Genomic DNA, 18,927 nt, shown 5'->3' with positions numbered 1-18,927 from the left:
GATCGTGACGTTGGCGAGTCACGAAAATAACCGAAAGACAAAGCCAGGCTGTTCGTGTGACCCGGAGTTTGTCTTGCAGGCTGAAATGAAAGCTACCAAAACAAAATAGCGCAAAAATGATAGCTTTTTGAATTTAATGCTTTTCAAGACTACACGTAGACAAATAATAAAAATAATTATATTTAAAAAACATACACTTAATTTTAAAAAGCCGGAATTAAGTGGTTTAAAATGCCAAGGAGCACTTAAAGTTTCTCCTCAAAGACCCACTGCGATGAAAATTGTGTTTTTGACATGTTTTTGTAGCGTTTTCCTCATGATAGAGGACATAAAAGGGCAGTTCTTTGTTCAAATCTTTGTGATTAGAAAGCAGACAAAAATTGGAAAACAATTTATTATGTAGATAATCCTGCTCTGCTAATTTCAGATGAATCCAGTTGCAGACAAATAGATTCATAAACATCTTTATTTTCGTTATCTGAGCTGGAATCTGGCTCAGAACTGTCTGGCTGGATAGTTTCAATATTGCTCAGCATTTTTGTTGCACCGCTTAACCTTTTTTCCAGTTTTTCAATCTATTTGTCAAATGTAAGGTTTACACGTCTTTACAACAATTTAACCAAATAGTGCTTATTTGGACAAAAATAAAGAGGTTAGTTTGTCATAAAATGTATCTCAGGTTTTAGTCATTGAGCTAAATTACTGGTATTTTCAATATTATTGATACGTTTTATATTGTGCTAGATAAAGGTTTTGATCAGTGAACTAAATGTAACTAAAACATGGTACCAAGTTGTTTCAAATTTAGCAAGACAGCGACAGGAACGATATGTCACCCTTTTCATTGGGAGTTTCCTTAAAGACAATACTGAGGGAGTTAGAACAACGTGTTCAAAGGCACACAAAGAGAGAAAGAGAGAACGAAAAATTGTTTTTTCATCAAACAGAAACATCAAAGGAGCTCGGATCAGTTTAGTTTAGCACATTTAGCAATAAAGAAATATACTTTAAATACTTCTCTGCTTTCGGAAATCAAATAATTTAAATTGGGGGACAAAAAAGAATTTTTTCAAACATATATGTTATATTAATACAAATATATACATGATATATAATATACAAATTATTGACATAAAAAATAAAGGGTTTAAAAATAATTTCAAAAAGATGACAAGTGATTATTCTTTAGAAAATAGTCTGTTGTTTGTTTAAATGACGTCATAACCCGGCGACCATTCAGCGGGACCGTCGCCGCGTTTGAATCGAACTGGTTTGGCCCCTCTTCAAAAAGCTAATATTCTCCGAAAGGGAAGACTTTCCTTGGGAAGAAATCAATCGACATGATTGAAAAAGAGGACCCGATCATCAGCGAGGAGGAAGCGGCGCAGTATGACCGCCAGATCCGTCTGTGGGGGCTGGATGCCCAGAAGAGGTGAGTTAGCTTAGCTAGCCTCGGATGCTAACGGTTCCTCCTGGGTGATTATCATTATAACTCACTTTATTGCACACTCAGATGCGGTCCATAAAAGAAGACAGAAACAACATGCAAAAATAATAAATAAATAAATAAATACATAAAAAAACAAAATTACAGTTTACACCCATTTAGAGTATAATCTGTGCCCAGTCTGTCCCCAGGGTGGAGGTGTAGCGGCGTGAGCTTCCCCTGATATCAGCATGATAATTGCATTCTTAGACTTGTCCAGGCGCCCCATGAGGCTGTCAGCTAATAATGTAGTGGTGTTTCACAGGTGGGGATGTCATGTGAGCGTCCATAAACAGCTGACTCGCTGTGTACCACCTGGGCACCCGTAGCAGAAGACCAAAAGGCATCGCTATAGGCCACTGTAGATTTACAGAATGCCCCACGTCCATAATTCCACCACCGAGGAGTGCAGTCAGCTCTGAACAACGAACGCTACACTTGAAGAGAACACTTTTTGAATTTTCTCATCAGCATATTTGACTGAGCATACAGTTTACAGTCTCTGAATGTCTCTGTCGTCCAATCATCAGTGATAAAATGTCCAAGATATTTGTTATATGAGGTTCCTTCCAGAGGCTTTCCACAAAGCTGTAAAACAGGAAAGTTTACCTTTTTGTCATCGTTGGTCTTAACAATCATTATTCTGCTTTTAGAAGGGTTGTACTTTATATCAAAGTCTCTGCCGTGGTCAGAGCAAACTTTTAAAAGTTTTTGTCTCCCCGCACTGTAAGGGCAAAAAATGACAAGGTCATCAGCGTACATAAGATGGTTAAAGGTTTGACATCCAAAAACACACCCAGGTTTGCACAGATTTCACTTCGTAGAAAGATCATCAATTTATACATTGAATAAAAATGGAGAGAGGATCCCTCCCTGTTGAACACCATTGCTTACCTAAAATGGCTCAGATAAAACGTGAAGTAAAAAATGAAGTGATGTTTTGCTCTGAGGTGCAGAAGTTCCTGCTCCTTTCTTCACCTCCTGGATCTCCTCCTAAGCCTTCTTTCCACTGAAACGCTGCAGCTCAAAGGTTCTGGTCCTGTTCTTTGCCAGAACAGCAACGCTGCATCCCTGATGTTTTTGATTTGTTAAAAATGTTCTCCAGAAATCAGAAGTTCTCCACGATCCAGACTCAGAGGAAGAAAAACTCTCTTTTTCTTTGTCTTTCCAAAAGTAATCTTCCATATTTTTCACCTTAAACCCGTTTGGGACTGGCTTTCTCCTCTGGAACCTCCTTTCAGCAGCGTCCTGTTTGTGGCTTCTGCAGGTTGCGGGGGTCCCGGGTTCTCCTGGCAGGCCTGGGTGGTCTCGGCGCTGAAGTGGCCAAGAACTTGATCCTGGCTGGAGTTAAAGGTCTGACTCTGCTGGATCATGAACAGGTAAACACAACCACACCAGCAGCTGGGAGGCTTTTCCTTAACCCCATTTGTCCACAAGAAGCAGCTCCGTGTGAAATGTTGAACTCAATAAAATCGATTATTTTATCCTTTGACCCCCAGACTGATCGAACTGGGTTTGGTTGGGTCTCAAGAGTCCAGTTTTTATCCCACGTGGATTGACTTTCTGTTTCTTTTAGGTGACAGAGGAGTCGTGTCGAGCTCAGTTCTTGGTTCCGGTGTCTGCTCGAGGTCAGAACCGAGCCCAGGCCTCGCTGGAGCGAGCCCAGAATCTCAACCCGATGGTGGAGGTGCACGCCGACCCCGGGAGGGTCGAGGACAAACCGGACGACTTCTTCCTGCAGTTTGATGCTGTGAGTGGAAACAAAAGAAGTTTATCTAAAACCAACCAATGAGTTTGAATTAATATTAAAGATTTACTGCCCACTAAAAAAAAAAAGATTCAGTTTTAAAATGAATTTTCCATTATTGTAATTCCAAGTTTGACCACTAGATGGAGCTTAAAGCCCACATTAGCATAAACACCTTCATCTTTAGGCAGCACATTCTACACAACAATGAGATCAGCTCATCTTTAAAAAAAAAACTAAAACCACAAAAAAAAGAGTATAGCATAATTTACATGAACATTTAGATAGAATACACAAAAAATGTAGGTAAAGCTATGAAAGGTCGTGTCGCACAGCCACATTTTGTGCACATTACACAGATAAAAGTTGGTCATACATGAAAATATGTAGAAAAAGGGGAAAAGTTGTGGATCTTTACGGGAAAATTTCACAGATGACTAACACTAATGAGCCACGTCAAAACCACGGAAGAAGTACGAATAAACCACGCAAAGAACCCGAAAACTAACGTTAAATCTTCAGTGTGCCCAGACATTTGTGCGACAAAAAATTTGAACGTGATATGTGCGACAAATACGAGATATAAAAGCTATGTTTTGGCCCTTGACGGACATCTGTCAGGAAACACTCATGAATTATCACGCATGGATCACGAAAGACCAAATTTTCATACGTGGAAAATGTGCAACGTGTGCGTAGTGAAAGTATTTGTACTTCTTCCACGAACCCAAACCGCCAGCGTATACACTTTCAGTTCTGTCCCAGACCCCTGCTGTGATGTATCCTATGGGACGGTTCAGAGCCCAAATGTTCATTTACGTTCGCTTAATTCCTTTTACACATGTGACGTGGGAATGTGGCCCCGTTCACGAGTTTTGGACTGGAATTTCTAAGATATTGTTTGATTTAGTAACAGAGCCTGGTCTCCGACATTGGTCATGTGGTCAGCGGCGGCGGTGCCGTTAAAATTCAGAGTTCTGGGAAGGTGAACGAACGCAGGGGCGTTTGACCCCACCCAGACATTTGTATTGTTTTGTTTTTCAGTTGGCTACATATCACAGCCCCCTTTTTTTCCCATAGTCAGCTATTATTAGGCATATCAATAAGTATACATGTGTGTCTTTATTATTTTGTTTAGACGTTGTAGAGAACCCCTGGGGGCTGCCGTCATTTTTTGGATGGTTTGAGTTATATCCTGAAATTTCTTTTGAAATAGTTCAATAAGAAAAAAAAGTGTGATCATAAAGGAAAACCCATAAAATCAAATAGATGGCGAGAACGAAAAAAAACCAACAAGAAAAGGTTAAAGATGTGATTTAATTCCGGGTTTCTTGTTGGTTTTTTGGCATTAACACGAACCTTCGGTTTGGTTTGGACGTGGCGTTCTGAACTCTCCTGTTGTGCGGAAATAGAAACCCCCCCCCACACACACACAGACACAGACACACCTTATCACAGTGTGGCAGTAAAATATTCAAATGTTCAGCAAACGTCGACCCCCGTCTGGCTGCCGTACGCTCGGCCGCAGAAGCTTATCGGCTCCACATCAGCCATAAACTCCCAACGGCGTCGGCATCCGCCGCAGGTGGAGCGTCCGGCCGCTCAGCAGCTGCTCTGCTGCCTGGACCACTCTCCAGTCAAAGGTCACCTGCAAACCTTTTGTCTGTTTGGTTTTGATGGTACGGATTCCAAACCCGTTTGGGTTTTGCATTTCCTCCAGGCAAACAAAGTGGTGGAGGCTCCTCCCTGACAGTTAAAGCCGCCTGATGGCGTCCCCGCCTCCAGATAAGCATGTTGATGTTCTTCATCGTCCTTCAGAACTGACTCCATCAAAGCAGTTTGAAGAGTCTCAGATTCTACCAAAGGAGAGAAATCGGAAAAAAAGTGAAAAAGTTTCCAGATTCTAGTAAAGAAATGTCTTTTATCCTGCTTTTCTTGAGCTTTTCAGGGTAAACGTTTCCCATGTGAATGATAGTATATTATCTTTGGCTCACTACAGAAAGATTTTTTATGAAATGAGTTCTTTTCACAGCTCGTTTAAGTAAGACGACTCGATCTCTGAGGCTCTGCCTTTCTCTCCTTGTGGGTGCCGCCCGTTTCGTGGCGTTATCCTAGAGTCGGCCCTGCCCATTTCATGACATCATCCTAGAGTCGGCCTCGCCCATTTCATGACATCATCCTAGAGTCGGCCTCGCCCATTTCATGCCGTCATCCTAGAGGCGGCCCCGCCCATTTCATGCCGTCATCCTATAGTCGGCCCCGCCCATTTCATGACGTCATCCTAGAGGCGGCCTCGGCAGCAGCGTTTCTCCAACAAAACTAAACGACATCTAAACTTTGCAAGGATAGATGTGAATATTGAGCTTATAAAAGTGTTTAGGCGATCACCGCTAGCTCCACTGAGAAAGTGGGCGTGTCTTTTAGCCTGGGGTATATTGATTTTCCTGCATCCTGTAGCTTTTTCCCGCGTTTGTGGACAGATTTACAAAAAAACCATATTTCTGCTTCCTGTCGCTTTACTTTGAAGGCCAGATTCTAATGAGCGCCCTTTTAATTTTTCCCCCAGGTGTGTCTGACAGGTTGCTCCCGAGACCTGATGGTTCGGGTCGACCAGCTCTGTTCTCAGCACCGCATCAAGGTTTTCTGTGGAGATGTGTACGGTTACTACGGTTACATGTTCTGCAACCTGGGCCAGGAGTACAGCTACGTGGAGTGAGTGGGCGGGCTCTTTCGAGGCGACGTTTACCTTTTGTTTGTTTTGTTTTACAGGTTCAGAAAACTGTTCCAGACCCTTAATTCTTCTGGAATGAAAGCAAGATTTCCATAAACAGACAAAATCAACATTTTTTGGCTTTTGTGCAGCAAAAATGCACAAATGTTCCACACTTTTCAAGAGAAATTTCCATTCTAATCATAAGTTCAGAGGAGAACGCATCTCCTGTGTTTTTTAGTTCCTCTTTCAGGGGGTTTTCTATAAAAACTTAGCAGCTTTTTTTTTTTTTTATTTCAGAGAGAAACCTAAAGTGGTGAAACCGTCAGGAGATTCCAGCGATGGTCCAGGAGCGAAGAAAGCCAAAGTCGATCCCAACGAGACCACCATGGTGAAGAAGGTAGAGCTTGTGGCTCCAGCTTGCCCTTTCCGGCGCCTCCGTCTGTTTTTGAGGATCTTTGAGTCAAGCATCTTCTAAAACTTTCTGTCCCGCCAGACGGCCAGTTTCTGCACCCTGAAGGAGGCTCTGGAGGTGGACTGGACGACTGAAAAGGCCAAAGCGGCTCTGAAGAAAACCCCGGTGGACTATTTCCTGCTTCATGGTGCGTAGAGGTCATTCCTTCTGGCTTTACCCCTCTGCCCTGAGGTCACATGACCTACAGGAAACCATTCAACCTTTTTCCTCACGGTGTCACAGAGTTCTGGCCGAAAACAAACTTCAATTAGTAATTTCTCCTCCACCATCAATTTTCAAATGGTTGGCACTTCCATGAGTTAAAACAGACCGGTCAATTTTGACCGGGAACACTAAAGTAGGGGGCTGAATGCGAACACGACCGGAGGGTTAAAGGAGGCGTAACCCTCACGCCGTGCCAAATCCCAGCCCCTGATTGGTGAAAGTTCAACCGCTTTAACTTTCAACGCGCGTTCATTGGCCGCACGTTTTCTACATAGAGGCCGAAAACGTAGACGTCTGAAATGCACGTTTGCATAAACTTTTCATTGGAAGCAGATGCTTGAACACGCGTTGCCAGTGGTGGTGTGAACGTAGCTTAGACGCTGCTGATTGTTGACTTCCACGTTGAAGCCCATTCCAAAACAAAAGTAACTGGAGCCAGTTCACTTTGAAAGGTAATCACTAGGCGTATTGTTGCGCAAAGCAGATCAGGCTCTACTTTCCCTGAATGTAAAATGGGCGAACAATAGAAAAACAATCTTATGGTGGATTCAGGCACATTTGGTTCTCTTAATGTGAACCAGAAGTTGTTTCCCGTGATAATCTGGATCAACTTTTCCGTATGAAAACACCCAAGCGGTTCCAGGACTCATCTTTGGAGCTGGTCTCGGTTTGTTACCAATCAGACTGAGATGCGGTTTGCTCTGAGTTTCCTCAGTCTGAACACAATCTGTGCTCTGAACGGAACAACTGGACCAAAACGGCCGGGCATTATGGGATGCAAAGAAGGATGGTGGCAACCACGACAATGAGACTCAGCAATTCATTGAAATTTAGTCGGACGAAGGTAGACTCATTAAAAAAACAACTTTTAAGGTGATCCACGTGGCTTCTTACTGGTTTCCCAACAATCATAAACATTTATCAGCGTTCCTTCTCGGTCGTCGTCTCTTCAGGAACCGTCCTGCTGTTAGTAAAAAGTAAAAACCGGTGAACCTGACTTTGAAATTAAGGAACTATCCCAACAAGGACCGCAAACCGCAGGACTTCCATAATGTCTGTCTCTAGCTGCTCTGCCCCGCCCTTGTAATTCCCGGCCAATGGCTGAGGAGATCTGTAGTCACATGGTTTTGTTTACAAGCTTTGGTCTGGACCAGAACAGCCCGGTCGAAGGCAGTCTGAGTACAGACCAAATGCACGGTTCAGGTCGGACCACACCAACGGACTTTTCCAAGTCTGAATACACCCCTACAGTCTGGTTTAGAATTATTATTTTATTCCGGATTGAAATTGCCTAAAAGTTGCTCATAAAGATTTGGTCTCAGCTATGATTTCTACCAACCGTTGATTCTTTTTCCACCACATCGTATGTCTTTGTTTGGAATTTTTTTGGGTTCAAATAGACTCATTTAGAGGTAACAAGAAAATAAAACTATGCTCTTAGTTAAAAAAAGAAATTCTGTAAAATAAAATATACAAAAGGAGGAATATTTAAAAAAAATAAAAAAGGAATTTCTGTCTGTTTTGATTATATTGTATTTAGCTGAATAAAGACTCGTTACAAACCCCTGATGGTTACCTGGTAAACTGCCCTGGCTCCGTTACTTTGCTTTCAAAGTGAGCTTCAATCCGGAAGTTAAAGCCACAAATCTTTCAGACCCAGAGGCTGATTTTAACAAACACAAAATACAAAATAAATTCCACTAATGTTCCTTATTTAAATTATAAATCCTAGAAGGATCTTTCGGTCTTCGAGGTTTAACGTTTTGTTTGTTTTGTTCAAAAAAAGCACGTTTTTTAATCTTGTTTTGTAAAACTTAGCTGTTGCTTCTGAATTGAAGAGGAAGCAAAAAGATGTTTCTGATGTTTAAAATTGTTTTTTTAAAGGCGAATCAAACGGATCAGAAAGTTGAAACTGAAAAAGTGTAGGATGGATTTTTCAGCATCACTGAAAGTCTTTACTGTGAAAATGCAAAAACGGTTCCAGACAAACGTAAGTTTTGTCCAAATTAAAAGACAGAATCTTTTTAAAAGTGCGTAGAACTTTCAAGTGTTAAAAAATCCACCAGCGCTGATCTGTTTTTGTGCATTTGCTGCACTAAAAGCATAAAAAGTCTGGTTTGTTGATCGTTCAGTCTGTTCTTCTTGGTTGTCGCCGTTGTGAGTCCGTCCGTACACCGCGCAGGAGTTTCCATCACAGGTTGTCCATGGTCAGTCATGTGCGCCGAGCGTGGCGTGACAGCCGCCTGCACACCTCCACTGGGAGCAGAACGCCACCAGGACCCTCCGTTTCCAGCCCCTTTCTGTGAAGCAGATGCGTCATGAAATTGTGGTTTTCTGCATCTGGAGTGGGACGTTTTTTCTTTTTGGATGGACTGCTGTAAGGTTCATTACGTTTTTCTGACGTTTCTTTTACTCAAACTGTTGTGTTTGGAGTTTTAGTACGGTGGCTGAGAACCGCCATTGCAGCAAAAATAAGAAAAGTAACTGCAAACAAAAAAAGAAACGCTGCAAACAAGAGAAAGCTATAACGGCGTGAATCGGGGATCGTTTAACCAACAGATTTCTGTCTGGTGGAGCTCGCTCGCTTGTTACACCGGCAGACAGACATCCGCTGCAGCAAAACACGCCAATTTGCCGTGATGGCAGTTATTGTTCGCACCGTGTCTCTTTGATTTGCAGTTACTGTTTCTGTTTGCTGTTACTTTTTTGTTTGCGGTTACTTTTTTAGCAGTTTCTTTTTCTGTTTGCAGTTACTTTTTCTTCAGTTAATTTTTTGTCAGCAGTTACTTTTTTGTTTGCAGTTACTTTTTTGTGTGCAGTTACTTTCTCTTCTGCAGTTACTTTTTTGTCAGCAGTTACTTTTTTGTCTGCAGTTACTTTTTTGTTTGCGGTTATTTTTTTGTTTGCTGTTACTTCTTTGTTTGCGGTTACTTTTTCTTCAGTTAATTTTTTGTCAGCAGTTACTTTTTTGTTTGCAGTTACTTTCTCTTCTGCAGTTACTTTTTTGTCAGCAGTTACTTTTTTGTCAGCAGTTACTTTTTTATTTGCATATATTTTTTCCATTTGCAGTTACTTTTTTGTTTGCAGTTACTTTTTTGTTTGCAGTTACTTTCTCTTCTGCAGTTACTTTTTTGTCAGCAGTTACTTTTTTGTTGGCAGTTACTTTTTTGGTTGCAGTTAGTTTTTTCTTTTTTTCCAATACTTGTTTTTTTTTTTGTTTTTTTTTTTGCTGCAATGGTGGTTCTCCGCCACCTTATTTTAGCCACCAAGTAGGACAGAAAAATATCAAACGTTGCTCACATTGAAATATTTTAATCCTCTGGTTTAAAACAACAACAAAATAATATTTTTTTCTTTTTTCTGACAAACAAAAATGAAGCAATTAAGGGGAGTGTGTGGTGATCACCAGGTACCGTTTTCCTGCTTCTGCAGGTCTGTGGTGCGTTCATGGACTATAAAAAAACAAGGACAAATCAAGGTGTGATGTCACAGAAAGAAAATGCCTTACCTCCGGCTCTCGGGAGACGAGGCAAAATCCCTCGCCATGTTGAAACCAGTTGACAGTGAGAGCGACTCGGACCAATCACTCTCAACGGGGGGATTCCAGGAAGCATGTTTAAACTACCCTGACTTTAAGCCTGAACTCTGGCTGAAATCCGCCTGAACTTGCTTACTCTGGGTATGTCGGTTCCAAAAGACCGGATATGAGTTGGCGTAATTACGCTCTACTTGGGTTAACGCACGTGCACGGCAAGTACATAAAGACATTCTCAATGGATCGCCGATTTCCGGAGTCACCATGGAAACGCGTGGAGAACAAAAGAGAGTGCTGCACTTCAGTGAGACGGAGTCTGAGATTTTAATGACGGCGTATGAAGATTATACGTCCATCAAAAAAGTAACACGGCTGCATCATCAAAAGAAAGAGTTTCTGCTTGGAGAAAAAGAACGGTCAAAGTAAACGCACAAGTTTCTGATCTTCTTTCCAATTACATTGTGATGTGTATATATATATATATACAATTTATAAAACTTAAATGAATTGATTAAATTGGTAACAAGTAATTAAGTTAAATTTATTCAAACTAATTTCTTATATGTCAATCAAACTCAATAATTGTTTATACAACTCAAATTTACTTATTAATCTAACTAAATGTCATATTACTCCAATTCAATTAAATGTTTTTCCATCTCTATTTGTTGTACTTCTTAAACTCTCATATGTCTAATTTTGAGCCTGCAGATATTCTCATTTTCATAAAATTAAAATAAAAGATACAGTAGTGCACTTCTAATAAAAGATACAATATATGCCAAGCTTTTAATTATCATGCCTCTGACTTCAGCTTTTGCACTGGTGGTGCTATTTAAACTCATCATCCTCTCCCTCCCTCTCACTCATGGTGCAGAAAGAATTAAACAGGACAAATAACTCGGCAAAACACAGTAAAACAGCTAAAAACTAAACGCCTTTGGTCAAAAACCCACACTTGAACCCAAATCCGTCCAGACAGGCAAAGGAAATGGTATCCCACAATCCCTTGCGGTGCCGATCTAACAGCAGCATCAAAGTTGCACCTACTTAATTGAAATAATTTGAATGAATGAAAGGAGAACTAGGCTCTATCATTTTCATAACTCTTTGCATTGCTAAAAAAACTATTTTAATAAATTGGAAAAGCAAGAAAAATATATATATAAGTCAACACAGAAATCTGCTGCTTGATCATATCAGCTTAGAAAAAATGTCAGCCCAAGGTTCAAGTAACTTTGAAAGAATTCAGTCTCTCTGGTCTCCCATGGCTAACTCCGTGACTTAGGGGGTGGGGGGGCCTGGTCGTCGCTGCTCCTTGCCCTTCTGCCGTGGGCTGGGGTGGGGGTCGGGGCCTCCGGTGCCTGGCGGGGGGTGGTGGGGGCTCCGTTGGTCGGGGGGTCGGGTCCGGCGCCTGGGTGGGGCGGGCTGGGGCGCTGCGTGGTCCTCTGGGCTTGGGTGTGGGGGTGTGTGGTGGGGGGGTGGGGTGGTGGTCTGGCTTGGCTTGGGGGGGTGGTCCCTTTGCCTGTGCTGGGGGGGGGGTTGGCGGGGGGCGCTGCTCGGGGGGGGGCCCAGCGGCGCTGGATGGGCTTCCCACCTACACCTGGGGCTGGGATCAGCCCTTCCCTGGCTCTGGGGCGGGACGGGACAACCCTCTTGGGGCCCCCGGTCGCTCTGGGTGTCATCCGCTTTGGCTGCGGGGTCTGGGGGGGGGGGGGTCTTGTCGGCCTTGCCTTGTGGGGGGGCATTCTGGGGGAGGGGGGGGGGCACTATTGGTACGGGGCAGGGGGGGTTGACGGGTCGGGGTCTCCGCTGAGGCCATCGGCGGTTTCCCCGGCCGGTCGGCTGCCTCGGTCCCGTCGAGGCCTGACCAGAGCTCTTCTAGGGCCGGCGTTTGGGGGTGGGGGCCTGGGCTTGCTCCGGGGGGGGGGCAACGCTTTCTGGCTCCTCTCTCTCTGTGTGGGGGGGGTGGTGCTGGGCCTGGGGTGTCGGCGCCTCCGGGGGTGGGGCCCCTGGGCTGGGTGGGCCTGGCCCCCTTGCTGGGGGGGGGGGGGGGGCTGTTTGACCACCGGGGGACAGTCTACCAGCTGTCCCCAACTTACCCCCTTCCTCATATAACCTCATAATAGGGTGAGGGGGTGGGGGGCTTAGCCTGCGATGAGCCTTGGGGGGGTGTTTACTAGGCAGTGGCCCCCCTCCTATGGTTGCCGTATGGAGTGGGCCCCCCCTCTTTCGGTTTTATTTGCACCTTAGACATGTAGGGCCCTTGGTAGGGGGGGTGCTTGGACATCACTGCCAGCAAGCAGCGGATGTCCTCCTAGCACCCTACCCGCCAATTTTAACCACACCTTAGACATTTAGGGTCCCTTGGTGGGTAGGGTGAGGGGACGTCACTGTGAGTAATCAGGAGATGTCCCCTCAGTGCCCTACCCGCCAATTTTAACTGCACCCCCCTTAGCACACACACCCCTCCCCCTTCAATATATACATTCCAACATAAACACACACACATGCACACACACACCCTCTCAAACACACATACACGCACACACATTTTGCAAGGAAGGTGGGACCTAGGACCATCTGTCCCCTGCCTCTTCCCTGGTGGGGGGTACGGGCCCCTTTGCGACGGCGGCCGTGTCCCCGGGGTGCCGGCTTCCTGGGCCCGGCGGTGCTCTCTCCGCGCGGCGGGGGGGTTCACATTACATCTGAGCTGGGAGTGTTCGTGTCCCTGGGGGGTGGGTTCTGGTCCTTGCTCCTGAGCGCTGGGCCCCGCCAAATTTCCAACTGTGGCCGAGCCTGGTCGGGCCATATTTACAACACCCCGTGTGGGCCCTCTTTTTTCCCCGGGGTTCCCCCCTCTTGGGCGGGGGCGGCGGGCCCCTGCCTCGCTCCTCCCTGGACCAACCGTGGGCCGGGCGGATGGCTGCCTGGAGTGCGGAGCGGGTCTCCCTTGGGGGGTCCTGGCTCGTACCTGGGATTGGGGCGGGGGGATGCCCGGAACTCCTGGGTGGTGGTGGGGTGCTCGTCTGGGGCTGTGGGCGTCCTTCTCCGGTGGGGCCCTGTGTTGGGTTTTCCCGGCGCGGCGGGGGGGCTGCTCTCCTGGTTGGGCTGGGGCGGCGCTCTCTCTCCCTCCGTGCCTCCCTGCTCTCTGGCTCTGGGGGCCTTGCGGCGGTCCTGCTGGCCCTGGCCTGGGTGGCGGGCTTGGTCGCCCGGGCGGCGGTTGTTCCCTGCCGGTTCCCGTGTGGCGTTGGGGGGATTCCGGCTGCCGCTGCTGCTGCGGTGGGGGTGTTGGGGTGGGGATGGCTGGGCACTCTCCCTCCTTCTTTCCACGTTCCACCATCCATTTTAGAAGAACATAAACACTCACCTGAGCACAGGTGTTAGCTCACCTTTGCACTAACAGTTTGCATGACTGAATGACTGAAATATTTCACACTAGTTGGTTTTAAGGCATAAGTATGCGTGTGTGAACACTATCTGTTTTGTATACATATCGACAGGTGGACATTTTTTGCAGCTAGCAGGTGTGTTTATAACATTTGAGTGTGTGTGTGGACAGGCTCCGCCCTTATTGTACTACATTTGAACCTTACCTTAATGATTAACAACCAGTAAACCTGTCTGCTCTATGCTGCTTCATGGTCTTATCCCCCTTCCCCTCCTATTATCACCCCTTACCCCCCCTCTCTCTATCGTCCTTCTCTCTTCTTCCCCTCTTTCCTTTTCCGTCCGGTCCAACACCAAAGATTTTCAGACATGATTGAAATTAATAAAGTTTGGCCTCAATTACAAAAGGGGTTTATCCAGACATACCTTTGGTTTGTCTGAAGATTAATAACCCCTCTTGTTAAAGTAAAATATGTCCAACCCAAGAGGCTGTCAGCTCTCATCTGTCTGCCCAGCTGTTGGACAGGACAAGTTAAAAAAAAAAAAAAATAATAATAATAATTTGAATGAAAGCAAATTAAATGTCTGGTAACTGCGCGTTATTTTTAAGCTGACCTAACTAAAAAATGATTTATCTTAACTGAAGCAAATAATGAAGTTAGATCAAAGTAAAAAAGTTTATCTTTCCAACATCCATATGTGGTCTTATCACCCTCTCATGGTGGAAAAAGTATCTGAGCTTCTTCATCCACTAAATCATCTTCAAATGGACACGCCATGCTGCTTCACCTCTCTGAAAACAAACTAACCTCATCATTTTTATTAGCATTCATTTCACTTCTCTGCTAAACAGTGCAGTTGTGGCAGTAATCAGGCGGTAAGGCTGCTGCTACAGTTACTTTTTACATGAGGCCCCCGTCCCCCTAGGCGGCCTCTTTTGTCCGTGTGCGGGCGGCTTCAAGGGTCCGCCGGAGGCATTTTCCTGCCATATGTAAAGGAAATGAAGCTTTACACTGCACTTCTAAGTATTTTTTTTCTTGATTCAAATGGTTGTGAATCAGGAGCAGATGAAAAAATGCACTTAAACAAAAAATCGTATTAGTGGCGAAAAAATCCACCGGGTGGGTCACAGAGCTGCTCTGCTCCATTCTGATGCATCCATTGCATGAACGTCTTTGTTTTCCTCGTCTGAGCTGGAATCTGGATCAGAACCGCACGGCTGGAAAGCTCTCCGGTATGGCTCGCCATCTTTGTTGCACCGCTAATGTTAAGGTTGGTGTAAAGAAGCTGTAAGCTAGCAGGAGATGGTGTAATCAAAGGGATGATGGGAAAAGGAGAAAGCAAGAGTGAGTCGTACAGGGATGCAGAGGTGCGAATCCACTAGTTTTACAAAATAAAGCTTCCATCAAAATAAAGTAATGAATAAAATGTACGTTCACCATTTTTTTTGCACCGCTAAGGTTAGCTTGGAGCTGTGAAGGGCCGTGAGCTAGCAGGAGAGAGTGTAAAAATATACATTTATACTTTAAAAAATTTTATTTTTCTCCTCTGCGCCCAGGTACCAAGTGACCCGTGGACCGAACGGATAATCCTGAGGTTTATTTGTTGAATAGTTGGATTATTGGGGATTACAGCTCTCATCTTCAAGGACCAAACTGGTTTGTTTTTAGAAATCTGCTGAAATCCGGAGCTTCCTGAATCTGTTTGATGCAAACATTGAGATTTTTGTCGTTCGTCTTTGACACAAGGCCTCACGCCTGCAGCCTTTACAGCTGCTGCCCTGCACAGGGGTGGAGGCATGATGGTGTGGGCTTGTTTTGCAGCATAAACTTCCCTGTAACGCGTTCAGGAGACTATTATCTGTCCCACAGAGGAATCGTGAAAATATTTTTAAAGACGGAGAAAACCAACTCACAGCTGGGCGGGGGTGGTTCCCCGTATTCATTCAATATTTTAGCCTTTGTGGCTGATTTTTTAAAATTTTTTATTAGAAACCTGTTTTGCTGGCGTCATGGCAACTAAAAGCTCACACAATGGTTTTGTTTTAAAAAAAGTTATGTGTGTGGCGTGTTTTTTTGCCGCCTCGGCTGCATTGAGAGCATCTCTGCAGGCAGCCGTCACGGACTCGGGCGGGTCGTTCTGCGGCCTCGCCCTTTTCTCACCCCGCTGCCCTTCTCCGCCCTTTTTCTGGGGTGGAAACATCCGCTCTCCTCCTCGTTGTTGTTGTTGTTAATTTTTTTTGTGAAAGCGACACAGGAAGCAGAGTTGTTATTCCTTCTCGGTTTCTAAAATTGGAGCGAGCGGTTGTTGTTTTGGGCGCGCGATGAGGAAGTGGCTCTTCCTCTGTTCTAACTGCTTCCTGTCTGACGAGGAACAGTCGGGTTTTCTGCACCGCCGCTCTCTGCCTGCTGTTTTTCTCTCTCTTATTCATGCGAATCTGTCGATTCTTCATTTCCCACCTGACGTGAAGGGGCGGTGGGACACGTTGGCTGGCAGAAGTGGACGCTCAGCTCCTCCTCTTCCTCCCATCAGCCTTTACCCACTCGTCATCTGTTGCCCTTCGCCCTACATTCCATCATTGTGACTCATTTAAGTCGACTTTCAGGGGCATTCTTATTGAATTCATTGTAAGTTTCAGTGCCTTGCTCAAGCGCAATGATTGTCAAGCCTGGGATTTGAACCCTCGACCAGTCGATTGACCAACCCTCCACACCCACATGAAAATGTAAACCTCCTGTGACATTTTATCACGAAATTCCATTTTATGCGACGGAGACACGACTTTTTCAGACATTAGGTGTAGAAGGGGATTTGTGTGCGCGTGCACGTGTGTGCACGTGTGTGGAAAAGGCTGTGGGAGGACCTGACTTCCTCGTGCGGTTAAGGTTAATGGACGCACAGGAAGTGCGGGGGCAAAGGCTGGATGTGTGCGGCGCGCTTGATATATTTCACGCGACCCAATAAAAGTTTGCGCCCTGACTCCGCCCCCGTTTTTGTTTTTCCTGATGACTTTAAAGCCCCGCCGAGGTTTTAATGTCTGCTGTCGGAAAACGACGCCTTCCAGTTCTCGCTCGCCCTCTGGGTTCCGTTTGAGCCGCCTCCTTTTTAGAGGCGCCCTAATTGGATGAAGGGACGGTGGTGCAATCTTTCCTGCTTCAAGGGGGGGGTGGCGGCGCAGCAGGGCGGCGGTCTTTCCACGCGCTGACGATTCAGGCGGCATCAGAGGCTGCAGGAAGGATCCACACCGCAGTCGATTAGTTGGAGGAGGCCGTCTTCACTCGGACGGTTTCCACGCCCTGACCTGTCGTTTCTTTCCCCTCCTGCAGTGCTGCTGAAGTTCCGCACAGACAAAGGTCGTGACCCCGACCCACAATCCTCTGAGGAAGACGGCGAGCTGCTGAGACAGATCCGCTCCGACGTGCTGGATGCGCTGGGGCTGAGCGCCAGCCTGCTGAACGACGACTTCATCAGGTGACCTTTCTGAGCAGGACGAGGCGTTTGCTGAGGCGTTCCACAGAAACAGCCGAGGAGAACGCCAGAGAACGCCGTTCTGATCCCGCATGAGCAAAAACTACAAAATAAAAGAATCTCAGAATAACGAGCTCAATTAGATTCAACCCTCACAGGTTACGTTTTGTCAGGTTGATTTGATTCCACCCATCTACCCATGTATCCATCCATCCATTTCTCTGTTTATCTAAATCCATCCATCAAATCTTCATCCAGTCATCTACCCAAGTATCCACTTGTCCACTCAACCATTCATTTCTATTGATACATCCATCCATTCATCCATCCATTCATCTTCATCCCTCCATCTTCATCCATTTATCCATCCATCCATTCATCCATCCATCTTCTCATCCATCCGTCCACTCAACTATTCATTTCTACTGATGCATTCATCCATCCATTCACTCATCCTTCCGATCATCCATCCACCCATGCATTCACCTTCATCCATCCATTTTTCAAATCAGCTGAATCTCTTTTAGGGTCATGGGGTTGCTGGAGCCTATCCAAACGTTGTAGCTTTTGACATTTTCCACCCAAACAGTGACTGAATGTCCAAAAATGATGTTTGTGTTTTTAAATCTAAATGATTGCACCGTTCCATTACTATTAGTTTAAGTTTTACAGTTTTTAGTCTGTTAGTTATTCTTTTGGGGATCAAATTTTATCCTTTTATTCTGAAAATCCCCTGAAGACAAACATCCTGTCATGTAAGCAGAGGTTTCAGATGCTCCTTCAGCATACCCATGCATGACTCCTCTGCCTGTGTGACTCCTCAGCTACTGCTTCTCTGAGATGTCTCCAGTTTGTGCTGTCGTGGGAGGAGTCCTCGGACAGGAAGTTGTCAAAGTAAGAGCGTGAATTATTTTTTTTTTGTTCCACAAGAAAATTCAATAAACAACTGAAAGTTTTCTGTTCGTTTTTCTCTGAAAGAGATTTTAACTTTAAATAGACCTGCCTGCACACGCATACACAGTGCCGTGAGCTTTTTTGAAACTCGTTCAGCAGTTTGGTTAAAGAAGTCGAGGGAAATCAAAGAGTTGTTTCTTGGTGGTCCAACGAACAGATGAATGGTTTTTATTAAGGAATCGTCTGAAACTAAACCGCTCATGAAACAAACCTCCAGAACTGCTGTCAGCGCATCCATTTCAGAGCGTTTTAGGGATCCGTGCGTCAGCATTTATACTAACAACGCCACTAAAAATGTCTCTGCTATTGTTAAGCATGGGGGTGGAAGTATCATGACTGGATGTAGATAATTAAAGTAGGAAAAGTAAAGTTTGTGTTTGTTTTTGTTTTTTTCTCAGGCTCTTTCTCAACGAGACGTTCCTCACCGAAATTTCTTCTTCTTTGATGGCCGCAAAGGACACGGCATGGTCGACTACTTTGGACCCAACTGAGCGTGCTCAGTGAGCGTGCTCAGGAGAGTTTTACATTCAAACATGTAAAACAATTCAGCAAACTTTTTTATTGGAGTCACAAAACCTTTATTTTCCCCAGTTCTCTTCTGCATTTTTTTGTTTACTAATAAAACTGTGTTTTGTAAAAAAAAAAAAAAGGAAAAATGAAAGTTATTTTTGTCCCAAATATCAGTTTCTGGTTTTGATCCTGCTAACTTTGCATTTATGGACTGATATAGTTTCAAGCAGAAGATTTTAGTTTTCTAAAACTGTACTTTACAGAATTTGGAAAATTTGACACAGAAAAGATTTGATCAATCAGTTGAATTGGAAATGGAATTGATTTGCGATCAGGGGAATGGAACGGATCCCGCGGCCTGAAAACCCGGAGCTTAACCGAACTTTTGAAAATAACCTTAGACGTGTTTAGCTGTTTGGTGTTGAGGCTGTGATGAAAGCTAAAGCCT

The 18,927-nt window shown here is 44.9% G+C and overlaps 1 protein-coding gene across 1 annotated transcript; it reads left to right on the top strand.

Annotated features, from left to right (window-relative positions):
* Positions 1–1,199: 1,199 nt before the first annotated feature.
* Positions 1,200–18,618, top strand: sae1 (SUMO1 activating enzyme subunit 1). The gene is made up of 9 exons (XM_004075245.4): positions 1,200–1,432; positions 2,754–2,865; positions 3,063–3,236; positions 5,800–5,945; positions 6,244–6,343; positions 6,440–6,545; positions 16,874–17,018; positions 17,840–17,909; positions 18,368–18,618. The coding sequence occupies exons 1-9, from the start codon at positions 1,341–1,343 to the stop codon at positions 18,458–18,460; spliced, it is 1,038 nt and encodes a 345-aa protein (XP_004075293.1). The 5' UTR covers positions 1,200–1,340; the 3' UTR covers positions 18,461–18,618.
* The last annotated feature ends 309 nt before the right edge of the window (positions 18,619–18,927 follow it).

This window comes from Oryzias latipes, chromosome 13 (assembly GCF_002234675.1).
Source record: "Oryzias latipes chromosome 13, ASM223467v1".
Classification (NCBI taxonomy): domain Eukaryota; kingdom Metazoa; phylum Chordata; class Actinopteri; order Beloniformes; family Adrianichthyidae; genus Oryzias; species Oryzias latipes.
This window is presented reverse-complemented; position numbering and strand designations above follow the sequence as displayed.